Source organism: Neopsephotus bourkii, unplaced genomic scaffold, assembly GCF_033783945.1.
Source record: "Neopsephotus bourkii isolate Nb327-2 ecotype Australia unplaced genomic scaffold, CSIRO-AGI_Nbou_v1 NB_245, whole genome shotgun sequence".
Lineage (NCBI taxonomy): Eukaryota > Metazoa > Chordata > Aves > Psittaciformes > Psittacidae > Neopsephotus > Neopsephotus bourkii.
Window position 1 is genome coordinate 962,890 of NW_026900755.1, and position 19,574 is coordinate 982,463.

Genomic DNA, 19,574 nt, shown 5'->3' on the forward strand with positions numbered 1-19,574 from the left:
AATATTTGTTCAATGAAATGCCATTCCTATCAACAATCCTATTCTTCAGATAATCACATCGAACCATTCTTTCACAACAAGAGACAGCATGCAAGTTACAAGACCAACTGTTTTTGCTGATTTTTTTGCATTAAAAAATACGTTTTGTTTTTTTTTTACAAGTGCCCCTCCCCAGTTCTTAACAGCTTTTTAGTATTGTCATTGTTATTCTTTAAAACATGTTCTTCAGCACAGATTGAAAGCTTTTGTTGCTCTTTTTCTCCTTCTTAGTAGCTGGTGCAATGCTGTGTTTTCAACTTCAGTCTGAGAACAACACTGATAACACACTGATGTTTTTAGTTGTTGCTGAGTAATGTTTATTCCATCCAAGGACTTTCTGAGTATCATGCTCTGCCAGGCAGGAGGGGCACAAGAAGCCGGAAGGAAGCAGAGACAGGACACCTGACCCAAACTGGCAAAAGGGGCATTCCATACCACAGCACACCATGCCCAGTATATAAACTGGGGGGAGTTACCTGGAAGGGCCAGATGGCAGCTCAGGTCGGGCTGGGTATCGCTAGGCGGGTGGTGAGCAATTGTATTGTGTGGCCTTTGTATTTATTGTGTTGGGTCTTTTTCATTTGTTTGTGGGGTTTTGTTTGGTTGTTTTGGGTTTGGTTTTGTTTGGATTTTGGATTTTTTTTTCCCCCTTAATTTTGTATTCTCTCCCCTTGTTATTCCCCTTATCATTATTATTATTGGTGGTAGCAGTAGTGGTTTGTGTTATACCTTAGTTACTGGACTGTTCTTATCTCAGCCTGTGGGAGTTATATCCTTTTGATTCTCCTCCCCATCCCTCTGGTAGTGGGAAGGAGGGAAGAAAAAGGGGGAGTGAGCAAGTGGCTGTGTGGTTCTGAGTTACAGGCTGGGCTTAAACCACGCCAACACTCCAACCAGTGCTACCATACAGGGTTTATATCTCTGAGAGGAATACTTCTAGGGAGTTTAACAGATACTTCATTACAACAGTACAAGTCAGCAAGACTAGTGGCTTTAAAAAAGTATTTTTGGTAGCAGTATGCTGTGTGAACATTACTTTTATCAAAGCCATGTTACAACTCACTCTACAACCTCGTAAAATTGTCAAAATTGTATCCCTTAGGAACAACAAAAGTTTGATTCACATGCACTTTCTGCATTGCAAAATATTTCATATTTTGTTTCTCCTATGTAAAGCATAATAGGCTACATAATATGATTTATACTTTGGGGATCCAAAGTGTAACAGTACATCTATTAACTATGTAAAAGACAGCACACCAAATATTTCACAGTTTACACTCTGAGTTTCAAACATTCCTGATACTGAAATAACAAATGGGTGCAGGCAAGAAAACACTGGGGGGGAAGAGAGGGAAAGAAAACCAAAACCACAACAACAAAACAATTGTCTGCTGACTGTTGGCAGTCTAAATCATTACAGAGTAAAGCAGGAGCCAGACTGGGGAAACATTAAGAACTGAGAGACCAGAAAATATTAGCTTGCTATTGAGGTAGCAGCTTTCTAGTATTGGGATGGGGAAACATTTTCATTCATTCCTATCCCACCATTTACATTAAAATTAATATTCCTACGTGAACTATTTTAATAAAAAACTATTTTATTATGTCTAAAGTGTATTTGATTAATTGAAAATATGAAGATGAAATAATGCTAGATAGATTGTTGCTATGAATGAAAACCTTACCTTAGTTCGCAAATTACTGGTTTTGGAAATGAAGATCACTTACGCAAGTTAGCAGTCACTTTTCAATAAAATCCCTCAAATCCATGTTAAAAAAAGTCACATAAGAAGAGTCTGTCACATGTATTAGAAACCTCTGACAGTATGTGCATGTTAATACAGGGACAATGACATTGACACCACTCTGTGCATACAACATAAGAGTTAAACTTGCACTTCCGAACAATTCATTTTTCAGATGATGAAGACAGTTTTCTGGATTTTAATAGTAGATAAATTATTCTGAGTAGTGGAAACAACTGCTATAATAAACACATTAAAACTTTAAGATCAGCTCTTCATTATGTCCAAGATTTACTAAAGTACCAGAAAAAGCCTGTGCATGTGAACAGTAAAACCCTAGGTCCCCAAACAGTAGTACTGTGCCCCTGCCTATAAAAATGACAAGCTACATCCACAGTTGCAGTACACCCAAACTCTGAAACAGATTAGATTTAAAACTGAGCAATGCACTGAGGCAGCTATTAGTCTTTTAACTCAAGTATCAACTTCAAACAAATTAACAATCGAGCAGTCTCAACCAAATAATGACTTGACAATTAAAACTGCATTTCTAAATCCAAATTCCAGAGCAATATTCCTGAGTAAATTTTCTGAACTATAGTGATTTACTTGAGTAAAAAAATACTGCTGCATGCGGTTCTCAAAGATTCTGCAAGATACCACCATCCAATTCTTTAATGAAAGACACATACTGAAGATGAAGGAAAAAGAGATCAGAGCAAGAATTTGATATACAAGGGCTGGAAGTTACATCACACATGCACCTCTTGTCAAATTCCTCCAACTACAACTCTTTACACATAACCTATAGCTAAGATGAAACTGAATATTCTCCAAGAAGCAGCATGATGTGAACCATATCTCAGCTTGAAGCTACAAAGGAATTGGCCAATAGTTGAGATTTTTACACACTATCAGCCATTTTCAGCACACACTTCTGGAATGAGAAGACAAGCACACAGTAACAACTAATGGTATGGCCCTTCCTGTTGCCTTAGAGGCTTTTCTTTTTTTTTCTCTTCAAAGCTTTACAGATTGATTGTACAGCCATGCCGTAAATCAAAAGAAAGACACTACTCATTACCTAATTAGCATTTCCTGGGCTCTTACTGGGAAGCTGTTTCTCTGCTGTTTGATCTCAAGGCCACCGGCAATGTCTACAAGCAAACTACCTATCATGGCAGCTGATACACATGTTTTCCCAGATCCCTTTTCATCACCCAAATGAATTTTCACCTGCTTCCAGTTCTAAAAAAAAAAAAAATTACGATGATAAATGATTCATAGATTCAAAACACAGGCTGGAAAAGAGAAAAGCATATGTAAAACCAGCAAGGAGTGATTCAGAGTTGAAGAAAATGGAGCTCACGGTCTATTGGTATAGACCAGCATGCCCAGGTGTAATTGCCTATACAATGAAATATAAAGTAAACAATGCTTGCTCCCTCCCCCCGACCAAAAAAAAAACACCAGAAAAAAAAGGATTTAAAACTACTGTTGCCACTCTAACAGCTATCTTCCAGCTGGGAAATCTACATAAAAAGATACACACTTCTTGGTCATCCCTATCAGCTTCTGAATTTCTCCTGCTTTATGAAAGATGGCATGGAAAGTTTTATTTTATGGGGGTTTTAATCTATGAAATACCAGGAAAGATCAAGCCACAGCTTCCCAGTGTTGCTGGAGGGCACTGCTCACACAATCCACTACCATTTTTCCACTCCCTCAGCAGGCAACAGCACTCAATCCGTCACTCAGAATTTCTAGATAAAAGCAAATACTTTAAGCCAAGTTTTCATCTCTGCCAGCTTTGAGAGGCCCCATGCCTCTTGTTCTAGTACCAACAGTGCATATAACTACAACTGGCATGTCTCCACCAGCAACCTAGCTTCACACTCCATTCAGATGTTGAGGATCAATGTGAGGCCACCATCAGACTGTCAAGATGAAGATGGTGTGGAGCGCTTCAGAGCACAGGAGCAGGACCTCATACATGAGCTTGGTCTCACTGGTCCCTACATGCTCCCCAACCAGCCCCACCAACCATGGCCAAGAAACCTGGTGTGATGCTGTAAAAGGCACCCTTTGTCTCACATTCTAAAGTAAAATATTTGAACAGTCTCTGCCTACACATACTTACACCCATTGATTTTTTCCAAGCTGTCTTGAAAGAAAGCAAGCAGCAGTTAAGGGGTTAATGGAATAAAACTACTCTCTCTCTGCATCACCTCATCAAACAGGAGGGGAAAGTGAAGCAAGATAAAACGCATAGACTGGACCATGAAGAAATGAACACACCTGGCAAACAGCAAAATTACGTCAAAATTACGCAGAAGGATCACGCCCTCAGATGTGGATACAGACAGGGTGCCTGTAGAGATGAAAGTGGGATAATGTGCAGTGGGTTACAGAACTCCATGTAAGGTCTGGCCATCTCACCTGAGTTCTGTAACATGGTACATAACCTCAGGGCAGTGCATTTTCACATATTATTTCGCAATAAACTTTTAATGTTTATCACCATATTCTGGAATAAAGTTCTGAACTGCTGAAAGGCCTCACAAAATCTTTTATAATTACTTCTTCATACAGTCATGTTAACTGAAGTATAACTGAACCAAATCTTAACATAACTTTCCTCAAAAAAAATTATCAAATTTCATTGGAATTCTACACAACAGCTAAAATACATCACTTGTGTCTACCCATACAAATGGACCTGCATCATTCAGCATAAGCCCAACAGAAAAAAACTTACTCATTTTTACTTGCACAGTCCTCTTTTGCTTTCTCAAAACCAGACACTCTTCTCTTAATGTTGACTGAGACTATTTTGAGTATCATCAATATTTTAAATATAGAAAAGTAATAAACAATGTGATAAATACAAATCACTAGACAAAAAAAAAATATATAAATTAAGTAGAAACGAAGGTGACTCTTCCTGTCCTGGGGTTGGTAGATTTGGGATCAATTTGTCTTTATGCCTCTCTGCAGTGTTTGGATGCGAGAAAGGTGCTTCTGCCCATCTTAGACTTCAACTTCAGAGACAGGTAGCATAACATCCCTCTTTGCATGTCACAACTACTATCACTTTGCAAAAGCCTTTGGACATATAATGAAAGTTCTATCCATTTTCTCACAGTTTTATCACAGTTAATGAGCAACGTGTACTCAGCACCAAAAACGATACATAAGAAAATAGAGAAGGATGGGGGCAGAGAATCTGCTAGATTTGGATCTCTTATTTTAAGTAATGGAAAAATATTATTTTAATTTCTACTAGGAATGATGCACATGCTTTGACTGCTAAGACTTAAACACACATCAGAATTAAGGAAGTGAAAATGAACACGTCGCACCTCTTCAAAAGGCAGCTGATTCCCCTGAAGGCAAGCATCAGCTCCTGCTACCCACTACTTTCCACAGACCCATGGCTGGAAGATGAACATACTGCTCTTGCTCACCAAAACACTTCACTCATGCGCACACTGAAAATTAGATGCTAACCCGTGTTCCTAAGCAACCCACACTTACTCGACATTCTTCCCCCCTCTGCCACCAGTAGACAAGAGGTTTTAATCATCAATTCACACTGCACCCAATGTGCGAGAATCCAGCCAGGAGCAGCTTGGGCACAGCAGTGCATTAGCAGCATCAGGCAGTTTCAGACTCTGTTTTGTCTTCACCAATGCATACAGACTATAACTAAAAGACAACACTGTTACCTTTGAGTTGCTTATGAAGACAAGATTTTATAAAAATCCTGGCTTAAATATAAATGCTTGCAAATGCAACCTAAAAATTTATATTCTTGCCAGCAGGTATGGAAACATTCTTTTAGAGATACTGAGGGTTAAATTTTTTTTCAGATATTTATAATTTTCCATACTGGAAAAAAAAAATCTCTGCAAAGAATAATTGCTCCCACAGGGACCAATCCATGGGTCACAGTTTTTTGCACTTGATGACAACAGAGCCTTGAATGAGATTTTCTATAAAACCTAGACTTCAGCTTGCAGCATAATCACAATGTTTGCCCTAGCTCTAGAAGCTGAACTAAAGCACTACTTCTACAGTGTAATTATTCTACATATGTTCCAAAAACCCATGGGGAAATTTTATTATTCAGAAGAATAAATAGGGTAAAAATAAATGGGTTTTAATTTTAGCCAATTTTTACACTCCTTATGAATTTTCATTTTTCTTGTGCAAGTTAAAGTCTGTGGGAGAGAGGATTTGCCTTGAAGAAATAATTAAACTTTCATCTTCAGTTATGCTTCTTAGCAAATACACAGCCACCCACATAGCACATAAAAAACAAGCACTATTCAGTGACACAGAATGCCAACATAATCACCAATGCGTCATAATCTTTCTTTCAGTTTCAAATTGGGTATCTGAAGTTTGAGCTTCAGTTCAACACCACTGAGTAAGCAGAACTGCAGTAAAGGCGTAGGTTATAAGGAGGCTGGGGTCCCAATATGGAGCTTAATCTGCCCTCAGTACTTTTCTGAATACTTGAACTATTCTTGGAGCATAATGTAGTAATTTGTCATACAGGATACGTAAACCTACTACCTTAAGGGTAAAGTTTGTAACACTCAATTTATGATGACGAAGTCTGAACCAGATTCAGACAGCTGCAGAAGACGGAATTTTTTGGGAAGGGAAGCTGAGGAAGCAGGACTCCATCTGGCTCAGGAAGATGTAGGCACATTTTTTAACCAAGTCTACCTATCACACCTTCTCTAATTCCTGGGAGGTCTTCATCATTCCTTTCTTAATGCACAGTCCAAACAAATGACCACAACAGGTGCTCTGTAGGCAGGTCACAAAATCTGCAAGTCCCCAAACTCATGCGCGAATAAGCTGCACCCTGTTCAGAGGGTCCTGCTGACACAGCACATATCAATTCTGCAACTCCTGCTTCTTTTTCGCAGAGCTGAGGCTGTTGCTCAGCACCTGACCTGGCTGAAGAGCAGGGCAGAAAGACCAAACACCAACAGTGCAAATCAGAGGCTAATGCAGACTGATGGGCTGAAACACAAGAATGGATGCATTTCCAATGCTTATTCTAAACTGCACTAGGGACCTAGACAGCAGCAGTTTAGCAGTCTTCCTAAAGATGGCAAATCTAGCTCCAAGGGCCTATCACAGGTGTTAAAATCACTACACTTACTCCAAGTGCTAGAATCAGTATGAAAATTGAGCACAACGCAATACAGAGAACTACCAGGAAGAACTTACAACATCCATTCAGGAACTCTTTCAAATAACAGGGATCTCCTTGCCCCACCGGCCCCAAATAACTAACAAGCTCACCTGACCCAAACTAGTTCTAAACCTCCTAGGAAGGTCTTATGGACACAAGCCTCTCTGATTTGCAGCTGCAATAGAAACAGCATTGGCTTACACCCTCCTCAATTAAACGGTTTCTTGTTATATGGTACCAACTTCCTTCGCACAAAGACAGGATTTCTGGTGAAAACCAGATGACTCCTCCCTCAACACAAACATCTCTGGAATCTCCCCAAATCTTGCAGGACCGGGAAGACAATTCCTGAATGGTGTTGCCATTTCCAACCCAAATAACACAGTAGTCAAAGACATGCTATCATTTTTCTTCAAACACACAATAAAGAAAAAAGTACTCTTTTAGGAGAGTTGACCCAAACCTAATGTATTACACCCAGTGTCAAACCTTCCATTAGAGAGCAAATCTAGAGATTTGACAGGTATGATGCTATTAATAAATCATATCTAACATCTAAACTTCACCTAATCCTTATTTGCAATGTTTAGCTACACTTTGCACCCAAACAACTTCACCCAATTTTTACAAATCATCTGCTCACCAGAGACATTAGAATGCCTGCCCACCTCTGGCATTCAGTGCTGGGCAAGGGGACATAGTAGGTCCATTTGAAAATAAGAAGGAGCAAAACTCCAGTCCAATACACCTGACAGATATGACAATTTACAAGAGGATTGTACTAAGTGATAAGTGACGGCAACTGATAGGTGATGGCAACTGTAGCTTACACTACCAGATAAACTTGTGGAGGCTTTACATATCATGTATCTTACTGGTTCTTTAAAATATGCAGGTTTCAGTAAGTGAATCAGAAGACACAGAGTCAATTGTCAGCAAAGGTCTTTGTATCCCTCACTTCCTAGGACTGCTTCAAGGCTCAACTTTATTTTACCAGAAACATCACCTCTACTGTCTTATATGATTCAGGTTCCTCCCAGTTCTAAGTTTCACTTCATTTTCCATCACTTCTGCCTGGCAATTCAGCTCTCTTCTGCGCTGCTATACAAGTTAGTTACACAGGCCACCTTCAGCACTGCTCACAGTAGAAATCCAGTAGTTATGCATGAAGTCTTCAGTGCTAAGGAAACACCAGTACTCTTGCATCTCCCACTACAGACAGCCACCTGCTACTTTGTCCTTTCCTACCTTCACTGACTTCCCATACATTTATTTTTTTCAATTGTAATCTCAGACCTTAGTAAGCATTAAGAGGCTTAAGCCTACCATCTCTGAACAACACTTAAGACCCCACAGCTGCACCTAGGTCAAAAAAATTACAACACTTGAGAGCAACACAACATTCTGCAAATAAGATCAAACTCATATGCATAGAGAATAAAACTAGAAGAGACCATCACATATCATCCTGTAACTGCAATCCTGACCTTGTGTTTTTGCAATACTGCTAATAATGGGTGCACTAAAAAACCCTAATACCTGCCAAAATAGCACACTTTTTTTGCACAATTCTTCCCCTAGAGAGGTGATGCAACAACAGAAAGCCAAACAGAAATCAAACAAGCTAAAAGAGAACCACCAGGAAAAATGCTAGAAATGCTGTGTAATAAGCTGGGAGGCAGCACTTGCACACTGCAGTGATAAGGATGGCCTAAGAACCAATTTGGAAAAAAAATTATGCAGGGGGTATGCTGACAGGAAGGAACACAATCTGCTCATTTTCTTTTCATCTGTGTAAAATAGTTCTGATTTGCAGATGGACACTTTGCAACACCATATTATTAATGGCCAGTCTTGGTATCCTACCCATTTCCTTCAAGTTGGGCTTCCAGTCTCCGAGCATGACCATGTAGCAACTGCAGTTATCCAAAGAGGAGGGCCAAAGAACACAGAATTGTGATCTGTTTTAACAGTAATGAGCAAGAATTACTGAACTAAAGCTCACAATGCAGATAAAGCCTTGCATATGGTAAAATCTTTACATTTGACTTGTCTGAACAAGCATGAACAAAATCCACAGCAAATAATAATCAGTTCTGCCTGCTGTGTTTTACAATGAGTTCCATTTCACGTATCTTCCATCTTGGCTTGTCATTAGTAATGCTAATTAGTTCACTATCTCAATGCCACACTAGATTCAGTAAAACCTGACATCACTGCTAATGTGCGAAGAAGGCCTGTTCTTTCCTTAATATAAATAATAGTAACAGCCACTCTATGAAACAGCCACAGAAATTAACATTGCTTGTAATTTTCCATCAGATTCAAAATTCAAATAAAAATAGTGACTACCTTTTGATTTCCAAAATGATAATAAAATGGTAATTATGAATTATCATTGCACTAACTAGATTAATAACCCTGTAAGGACATACAATGACACAGTAGCTGAAATTAGGTTACATCTTGCTACAAAAGCAAGCCAAGTTTTGTACGCATGCATGTTGCATACGTCCTTCCACAGCTTGCTCTCTGAAGGGAACCATTTTCTAATACCAACGTGGTAATTGTTCTTTGGTATCTGTGGGCTGATGAGGGTTTTATTTTAAAGCTCTCACACAGTCCGATTCCACAATTTTTTAGAGGAAGATAAAACCCAATTATGTGGAACTTCAATCACAAGTCACAGAAGAGACCTGTGCAATTAAACAGCACTCTCCTACACAAAGAGCTAATTAAAGTGACATTAAGGAGGCGAATCAAGCTGTCCTCCACTGAAAGAGAAAATGTATGAGCTTGCCTCAGGACCTCCTGCAAGGAGGGAATGCTGCTAAGGTTAAGGTTACTATGAAAATACTGTTTCAAATCTGCTCCCTCCCGGCAGTTAATGGAGTCCACCAGCAGCCACCATGACCGCTGAGACCAGCAGTTCCAGGCCTTGGAGGTTCTGGTCTCCCAATGCTCCTGTCCCCAGGAGACTCCTGCACTCCACGTTTCTCCTCTCAGCTGTGGAGAGCTGAGTGACTGGGTTACTGGAAACTGGTGTGTGTTTGCCAGGGCTGGGACTGCTGGAACCTCACTTACCACAGAGGAGCTCTTCCCCTAAAGCAGACGAGGTGCTGAGACAGGAGGCTCCATGTGCAGGAAGCAATCCTCACCCCACTTCTGCTGAGTCGAGTGCATGTAAGTATGCATATGTGCCTCTGTGTGCCACAGAAGAGGAACAATGCTCAGGGGTTTTCTAAATCAATTCTTAAATTCAGATTTATTTTAAGACTATTTACAACCTTAATTCAGCTGGACAAGGAAATCAGCAGCAACAGGCTAATTTAAAACAAAGGACCAGCTGTACCTGAGGGAAGGTAGGCAGGAGGTGAAGGCTGCAGGAACCGTCCCTCTGAATCCAGTTGCTCTTCCCAGCAAAAATATTGTGTCTGACTTCCCTCTGGGCATTGGACACCTGAGATAAAGCGGCTCACTCAGCCTAAGCAATTAGCAGCTACCTGATGTGTGCTGTCAGAGCTGCACTGAGCTGCCCGCCTGCCCTGGGCTGCTGCAGGTCATTTCATGCTGCTGTTTTTAGGAGGTTCTATGTGACTGCCACGGAAACAATAAATCGAGGCTAAATGAAATTTATTGTTCAAACTCAATTAAAGCTCCACCAACATTAACTACAGACTCAGGATGACACATGAAATCATCACTACACTGCTGATTCTTAAACTTTATAGCCAATGATCTCAAATGTGCAATCCCTCACCTAAAAAGGGAGTGCTGTCAACCTTGAGGAGCTCCCCTGGTCAGTGTCGTGACCTGAGGGCACAGTCCCCAACACAGACCGCTGCTCTGAGGAGGAATGGCTCAAAACGGCTGCCCACATGGCTCCACTATACCACATTCAGGTCTGAGCTGTGTCCAAATATGGTTCCACTGGCTCAGGACCCCACATCCTGACACCCACACCCTCCAAGCACCACCAGGAGGACAGGACAAGAGCTGCACATGCGGGAGCTCCCCCAGGCTGTGGGGTGCACCTGCCGCAGGGACCCCGAGCTGCTTTCTCCCACCATGTGTTCCCCAGGCTTAGGTATGAAATCACCGGCTCAGCTACTCAGTGTTAGAGAAAGTTCACAGGTGGGGCACGAAGACGATCAGCAGCAGCTCTGCTTTGGAGCCAGGATGAGAGAGCTGGGTTTGGTCAGCCTGGAGAAGAGAAGGCTCCAGGAAGAACTTAAAGCAGCTTCCAGTGCCTAAAGGGGCCAGCAAGAAAGCTGGAGCGGGACTTTTGACAAGGGCCTGTAGTGACAGGACAAGGGGGAATGGCATTAAACTGAAAGAAGGGAGATTTACATTAGATACTAGAAATAAGTTCTTCCCTGTGAGGGTGCTGAAGCAGTGGCACAAGGTGCCAAAAGAAGCTGTGGCTGCCCCATCCCTGGCAGTGTTCAATGCCAGGTTGGACAGGGCTTGGAGTGATCTGGTCAAGTGGAAGGTGTCCCTGCCCATGGCAGGGGTTTGGAACTGGATGAGCTTTAACGGCCCTTCCAACCCAAACCTGTCTGTGATCCTGCGATTCTGCACTGGCCTCAGTACAATGCCTGTTGAAGAGAAGCTCCTGGGCTGCTGTGCAGTGCAGACATTTTGCTAAAAAACAGAAATTGCTGCTGATCTATTTTTTCCTTTGACCCTTCTACTAAAACCAGATATAAAGGCAAATAAATAATACTGGATACAGGATTGTCTTAGTACTAAAATACTGCCCAAACAGCAGTCAGAGACATACACCAGTCTTAACACAGAGGCATGAAGAAACAAAGGAAGAATGAGTGGATTTTTGTTTTAAGCACACAGGCAAAGGCCTCCTTCCTCCTCTCTTTCAGATGTTTTTCATGTATTTCAAAGTTTTAAATCCAGCCTATTGATAGCTGTAACATACAGTTAAAAACCCATCACCTCTACTTGTTAGGCAGCTTTGGGAAACAAGCAGTCAAGCCATTTTCAGGCTACACAATGCCACCAACCACCTGAAAAATAAAATTAAAGGAAAATCTCATTTCAGTAACTGAGCATCCTGACTTGATTCATGGAGTGCTCATCTCTTGTTTAATGAAAATAAATCCTATACAGAAATACCAGTGATGGTCATGGCACAATTCAATACCATTCCCATGTCAAAAAACAACTGTGAAGAATTCACCCATGTATTTTTGTCAGCTGCAATAGCCATTCTTGTTTACTATCCACATACACACTTATGTAAAGGAGTTATAAAGGCTACATATAAGCTGAAATGCTAAAACCAAAAACTGAATCACAAAAAAAAAAAAGTAGAGATTATTTGCTGCAAAAGTCAGTGCCTTTCTCAAGAACATTCAGAGCAAAATCTACCAGGGAGATAGTAAGTGGCAAATACTGATCAGCTAAAATAATCAGCATTGCACTACATGAAAAAAAAAAAAAAAAAAAAAAAAAAAAAAAGAATCTGGCTATTTTCTCTTTCCTAGTGAAATAACATGTGTGTTTTATTTTCAGTTTGTTCCAGTGGAGCTGAGGAGAGACAGATAAACGAAAGACGAGAGCCATAATCCATGAGACAACTCTCAAGACTTCCACAGATAGTGAAATTTAACATTGACAGATACCACAGGAACTCATCTCAGAGTCTAAGCTCTGCTTTAGAATCAGGGACAGCACTAAAAAGAATAGGGATAAAGAACTCGTATCAGCCCCAGCTGGTAAGAGAGGCAAGGTGTAAAAATAGCCTGCAAGCATTGCAAACCAAGAAGGAAAAAAACCTCTGTAGCTGCCTTCTTCCTATTTCATTCTTCACTTTGTTGCTGTTACAGCAGGGTGGAGTTTCAGTTTAGTATTAACTACTACAAAATGCCCACAATTATTTTATGGTTATAAAGACCTAAAATACCCAGTACACTACATAGTGATGGGGCACAAGTTCTTGACCTGGCTGGCATATGCTCTGAATAAACTCCAACTCCCCCCTCTACAACCACATCTGGAGAACAAGATAGCACGAACACACATTGCCCTCCACCACTTGCACCAACCTTACACTGGAACATTTAAAGTCACAAGAAGGAAATGCAGGCAAACCTCAGAGAGGAAAGCAGACATGCAAGCCAATAATAAAACCAACAGTACTTCAGCAGTGCCCAAGAGTCTCAGAGCTCCTCTCTGCAGATATGGCCAGATCCTGCTTATGTTGCTGCTTTACTGATGGAAACAACATGCAAAGTTCTGTTACCCACCTCCAACACCTTTACACCAGCTAATTGCTCCTTTGGTTTAAAAAATCCACTCTACAGCATCCAGGTTTTGGGGTCCTAGATAATGGAATCAGTTATGTGTATGGTAACACTATGGTGCTCTTGTGTTAGTAGTCATAGAGGATTCAGAGACAGTCAAATAATAGAGGGAGATCTTGGACAAGAGGTGTGTTTAGGCCTGGTTTAGTGCTGCTCAGCTTCATCAAGGTAATGTTGACTATGTTATCATATAATCAGTTCAGGACTGTGCACACACTCTATCACTGAGCCTTCAGTGCTAAAAAGAACAGGGTAAAACCTCACAAGAACAGGCAATGCATATAATAGCTACATGTCCAATACTCTTAATACAGGAAGTTGCTCTTCTGTTGCCACAGCATACACTTTCATGTCATTCACCAAGTAAACCAACATTCCAAACAGCCATCCCAATCTTAAAATTGTTTTCTTCAATAAAAAAATGGAACAAATGAGAGAATGCACAGAAGATTCAAAACTTCATTTTATAAATACTAAGAAGCAGTCTATAAACAGATAACGCTGATCCAGAGATGGTATCTCTAGCACTTTAGAGCATCCTGAAACAGACGGCTGTAGGTCCTAATTAATACTTTCAGTGTATATATATATATATGTAGCTATATATACACACAAAAATATTTTTGTTTATATATATACACACTTAAAACAACTTAGCTGAAATCAGATTTTTTTCACATACTTATGTTGAAGAGACTTCCTTTATAATTTTGTTGCATTCCAACAATATATTAACTACAGAGCAGTTTCATAATTAAAAGCCTTTAATTAAAGAAGATTAATTAAACATGAGATAAGCACAAATACCAAACAAACTGCTTCAGAGAAAATCCAGAATTTGACCTACCAAAATAACTTCATATGCAATTACACATGCTGTGAATTACTGTTTGTAGATAATTGCCTTGGCTGTCTCCTTAAAGTCAACCAACCACGTATTAAAGTTAAATAACATCAAACCAAAAAAAGAACTCAGGGCTGACTGGACTTGCAGTTAAATGTGTTCATTTTTTATGTATCTTCGCATTAACACATTACTGGTTCAAAATAATTTACCAGTGGACCTTAATCTTAAAGAACACTTCTAGCACATTTCTGAAGCCAGCTTTCAACCTTCAAAATAAAAGATACTATCTTATCTAGACATATTTCCATAATTTACTTAATTTCTTTCAAATTACTTCTCAGGGAATAATCTCAATCCTAGAAATATAACTTGCTTTATGCATTGCTGACTCTTAGATACATTTCCTGGAGTACTTTTAACATATTCTTGTTGTATGTTACAGAAGTAAAATGACTCATTTTTTTGTAGGAATGCTGCTTAACCGAATGAGCAAAGAAAAGGCAACGCTTAGGTCCTACATGTAGTAATGGAAAATTTTAATTGCTTTGGAGATCTCTGGCATTATTCTTCCTAGCAGACAAGGTCAGACTAGCTTCGTACTCAACTACACGTGCTATATGTACTCCACAATGTCAAAGAATGAAGTGAAGCAATATGAAAGGGGGTTCTATTGGCCACATTTCAAGAGGTATCTGTACTCATTTAAAAATTCACAATTTCACAGCTGTAAGTGGGAACTGCAAATGCACCTGGGGAAAGGACCACACAATTCAGAAAGCTTCCACAAAGGGAGCAGAAGCCCTAAAAACATCAGAAAATTAAAAACTTCATTAACTTTTAATTCATCTTTTAAATACAAGTGTGAATACTTCAGATAAATCTATACAGACTAAGAATTCTGGTTCTCTGCACCCTTAGATTTCAGCTGTACCAAAGCTGTCACACAGTTGACCAAAAAAAGCCACCACAAAACAAACGAAACACCTCAACCAAACCTCCCAATTTCCCCAAACAGCAAAAATCAACCAACCGAACTCCTACTATTTCAAAGAAAATTCTTTTTTTTTTGGATGCTACCTATTTTCAGGTCTTTGAAAGTTCCCTTCTTAGACAAGCTTGATCTGCATACACAGTATAAATCTCCTTGATTGCTTTCTAACTTCATTTATAACCATTTCAACTATGCATCTCTTGACAGAAAGGTGTGGAAATTACAGGTTTACATTTTTAGGACCCGTTTCCCCTAACCAACAAGGGAACAGAAAGCAGAGCAGGGATGGATTCCACTAGCAACAGAAACTAAAGTTCTAATTATAGTTTCCAAGGCAGACGCTACAGAAGTAGTCTGCCAAGACCTCTTTCATTAATGAAATAACCTCAAACTCTTTCAGGAAGTGCAATCTATCAGGACATATGGAAGAACAGAAGGCAATTTTAAATAGGTCTAATAGACAGTTGCCTAATTATTATTTTTTTTTTAATTGAAAGACACAAATAAATCTTTTCAAAAGGTTGCTGTGTACGGATGAAGATAGCCAGAGAAGAATGAAAGCCCTGAAGAGAAAACAGTTATACAAAGACTTCCAAAAGAGCATATATATATATATATATATATGTGTGTGTGTGTGTGTGTGTGTGTGTGTTTGCTCCATGACATTAAACCAAACTGCCAGGATTGTAACATTTAAAAGCACCTGAGAACAAACTCTGCTATATGGAATTTTTTGATTACTATCACCTTCCAGAACCAACCATTCACTATCAGCACATGCAGCATGGGTGGTGTGTAAAATGAACACAAACACGAGGTTCACTAATAAAGGTAACAGGGGAATGCATACCACAACTTTCCCCCCTTGTTTCCTGGCAGTATATGAAGCTGCAATTTGAAGCACATTCAAATTATGGGCATGACCCTATAGAGTCTGTAGAAATTTAAACTGCTTAAATGCAACACTGTTTTTTTCCATATTACATATGTTGCAAGGGCATTATTTCTTTTTTTTGAGCTACCTTGAAATGCTGATGACAAATACTGAGACCACTTTATTTTCCCCCTCACTGGGTGCTGAACTATCCTGCTTACTAATGTTTGAAAAATTACTATCAAGAAACAACAGTAACTGAGAAATAGCTGCAGTTTTCTATTTCTTCATTAGGAAAATACTTTGAAAATTGAAAATACAGTATGCAAGCTAAAAATAAATGGCCTTCGTGATCAAAACTGTGCTTTATATGATAAGCTGCTGCTGATTTAGTGTAAATATTGATTTAAAAGAGGAGGCAATGTTTTCCTTGTATCTAGACACATCACTACTATATCAGTTAAGAGCAGCCAATCCTTCCTATATATGCATGTACAGCATGTTTTCTTCAACACAAGAGATACAAGCTGCATTCTTATTTACTTAACAGCTCTAGTAACATCCACCGCACTTGTGAGATGAGCTCCTTGTACAGGCTAAGTACAGGTAATGCTGACTTGTAATTGCAGGCAAAATGTAACTGAACACAGCCTTTTATAAGGTTCTTAAACACTCACACATGCAGTCTTCTAAGCAACGGGGCATTGTTTATCCATAAACTCCATTTTATTGGATGGCTTCAAACAATAACATTTATTTTGTAAAGCTTCTGTAAATTGCTGAAACTTAAAATGAGAATTTTGCTACAATAACCCCCCACCAGAAAATAATCAACCATCATAAAATACGTTTGAAACTGGTGAAGTATCACCTCAAAATAATAAAATGATTGCAACTGTGTTCAAACAGTAATGAGCTCTCAGTCTCATCTGAATCAATGCTACTACTTTGCCTCAGCTATTGCTTCTACCCCTACTACAGAGAGATTTTCTTCTTTTTTATTACAATTATTGAAAGAACTCTTACCTCTCCATCTCGTATTCTTTCATACCTGCTTTTACTGCCTTCATTACCTGTAAGATACATATTAACATGGGACATTCATAGCAGGAGGGAATATCGTATTTATAAATTTATGACTTATGACTGAGTTACCTCCAGAGGAACCTATATTACAAAAATATAATCTGTACTTAATTTAAATTTACATCAGTAGACACATTTTAAAACTACATTAGAAATCAAACTCATTTTAATTTTTATAAATGCCTGCAGTCTCCAGCAAAAAAGCAAGTTCAATTACCAAACTACTATATCCTAATGAAGTGAAGCTCCTTGAAATAAAGTGCTTAATTCTTAAAGCCCTGGTGAACTTGCCAGCAAAGTTCTTTTGTTTTACTTTTATGGAACACCAGCAAAACGAAACTGTGAACTGGAATAAACTAGAATAGGAGATACTCTTTCATACTTTGCAATGCGAATCAACAGAAAACTACTAGAGTTAACACTATTTCACAACCCGTTAAGTCTGATTTTTGTTCTTGGATTTGCTGAAAATGTGCACCAGTTTTATTCCTTTGCCTGTTTCTGTATTAAAAAAAAGCTCTAGGCAGCTGCTCTATGAAGAAATTCTCTCAGACATGACAGGGTTATTCCAGGATGATGAAGGACCAACCAGAAAGAATGTAAATAACTATTCTTAGACTTCACAATTTTAACTTTATATTTCCTTTAAAATATTTTTATACTTCACAGTTCAGAAATCTGAGGAGCAGAAGCAAAGACAACAGTTGAGTCAGTAACCTTATCAGTTACTTCTTCTTAAGCTCCCTCTGGTCAGTCAGAACTCATGGCATCTCTGCATCACAATATGGAGTATAGCATTAACACCCAAGTTAATTTTGTCATCAATACCAGTACAGCAATATGACTCCACTGGCATAGCGCTAGGTCCAACCTGGGTAGCCTTGCTGAGAGCATGGAAATCTTTGACACTCTGCTGTGCCAACACAATAGCAATCGTGAAGCACTACACTGTTGGACATACCTACTTCTGAGGAACAGCCTAAGGAGCACTATCAAACACTGACAACCATTACAGACTGAATTGTAAGGATCTGGAGAGAGTAACCTATGAAGTTAACCTTTTCAGAGCTGCACACGCTGACATGGGCCAGAAGAATAATCTTCTTTATCTCTTGGCTGGACAGATCTATTGGTTGGACAGAGCTTCAGATAACATGGTCTAGTGTGAGCCACCTCTGCCCATGGCAGAGGTTTGGAACTAGAGATTTTTAAGGTCCTTTCCAAACCTAATCATTCTATGATTCTATGATTCTTCTTTCTCCATCACTATACTGATATTTGTCCATACAGGAGAGATACACTGCAAGAATGTCACCTTCTGCTGAGGCTCCAGCTTTTATCCAAAACCACACTTCATTTCTCAGATACCACAAATGTACTAGTGAGTTCAAGGACAATGTAAGGTATATTACTGGGCTGTAACAGGAGGGATATTATCCTCTTATTTCTATCCAGCTTTTCCATTATTTTATTACTAAGTAATTCAGGGTTGCTGGGAACATTTCTGAGTACCACTGCTACATGAAGAGCAAAAATTATTATCAGTAAAAGATCCATTACCTCTTTATGAGCTTCACTGGAGATTTTATTGGTGTAGCGCAGAACTTCCAACTCCATGTCTGTCTTAATCACACGACTTAAGGAAAAGTAGAACAGATATCAGGTTAGGTTGCAACTTCACACCTTAAGGATTATGAAGTAAAAACCCCTGAAAATAAAATCCATCACCTACGGTAAAATTAGATCAAGTATACCTCAGGAGCTAAGAGCTTTTACAGTACTCATGGCAGCAAAGTTTTGTTGTCATTGATTCAGCATTAGCAAAACAATCTTACAAAGGGAAGTCACAAGCATTTCAAACATCAGAGGGCATTATTTTAATGCTAATAAACAAGTGGTCCAACCAACATTTTTCAAATCATTCTACAATACATTAGGAACAAAAGCAACATATTTCTGCTTTTGCCAAGGCTCAAACACCACTTCAAAAGGAACATTTCTACAAGCATACTTGATTTATTTTTTAAACAAAACTTGAAACTAGTTTACATAATGAAATTCCCAGAGCTCCAGAATTTCTATTTAGCACAGCCTCAACTCCCACCTAGTTGCAATACCTCAAAAAGGAGAGAGGAGAGAGGGGGAATAAGGGTGGTGGTAATGAAAAAATGCTATTTCTGTTTGGTATTAAAAAAAAAAAACAAAACAAGAAATTCAGAAACCGCAGCAGCAGTAATTACAGACACTATGTCCGTTCTTTTTCATATGCTTCTGGGGGAAAAAAAAAAACCCAACCCCCTAAAAATTCCATCCTGTTCTTCATGCCTTATGAGATACTGAATTTGTCTATTTATGAGCCTTGATACTCTGTTCTGAACTCATCTCAAAAAATTTAACATTCTCTTATCTACTTGTATCGCTTCCTACCATGTATTTCAAATAAAAGCATTC

At 39.2% G+C, this 19,574-nt stretch overlaps 1 protein-coding gene across 1 annotated transcript in view; it reads right to left on the reverse strand.

Annotated features, from left to right (window-relative positions):
* The window catches only part of PEPD (peptidase D), a 141,773-nt gene that overhangs the window by 84,476 nt on the left and 37,723 nt on the right, over positions 1 to 19,574 (reverse strand). The window contains 2 exon segments of the mRNA XM_061345964.1: positions 17,064 to 17,110; positions 18,684 to 18,759. Of these exon segments, the coding sequence (XP_061201948.1) occupies positions 17,064 to 17,110; positions 18,684 to 18,759 (123 nt within the window).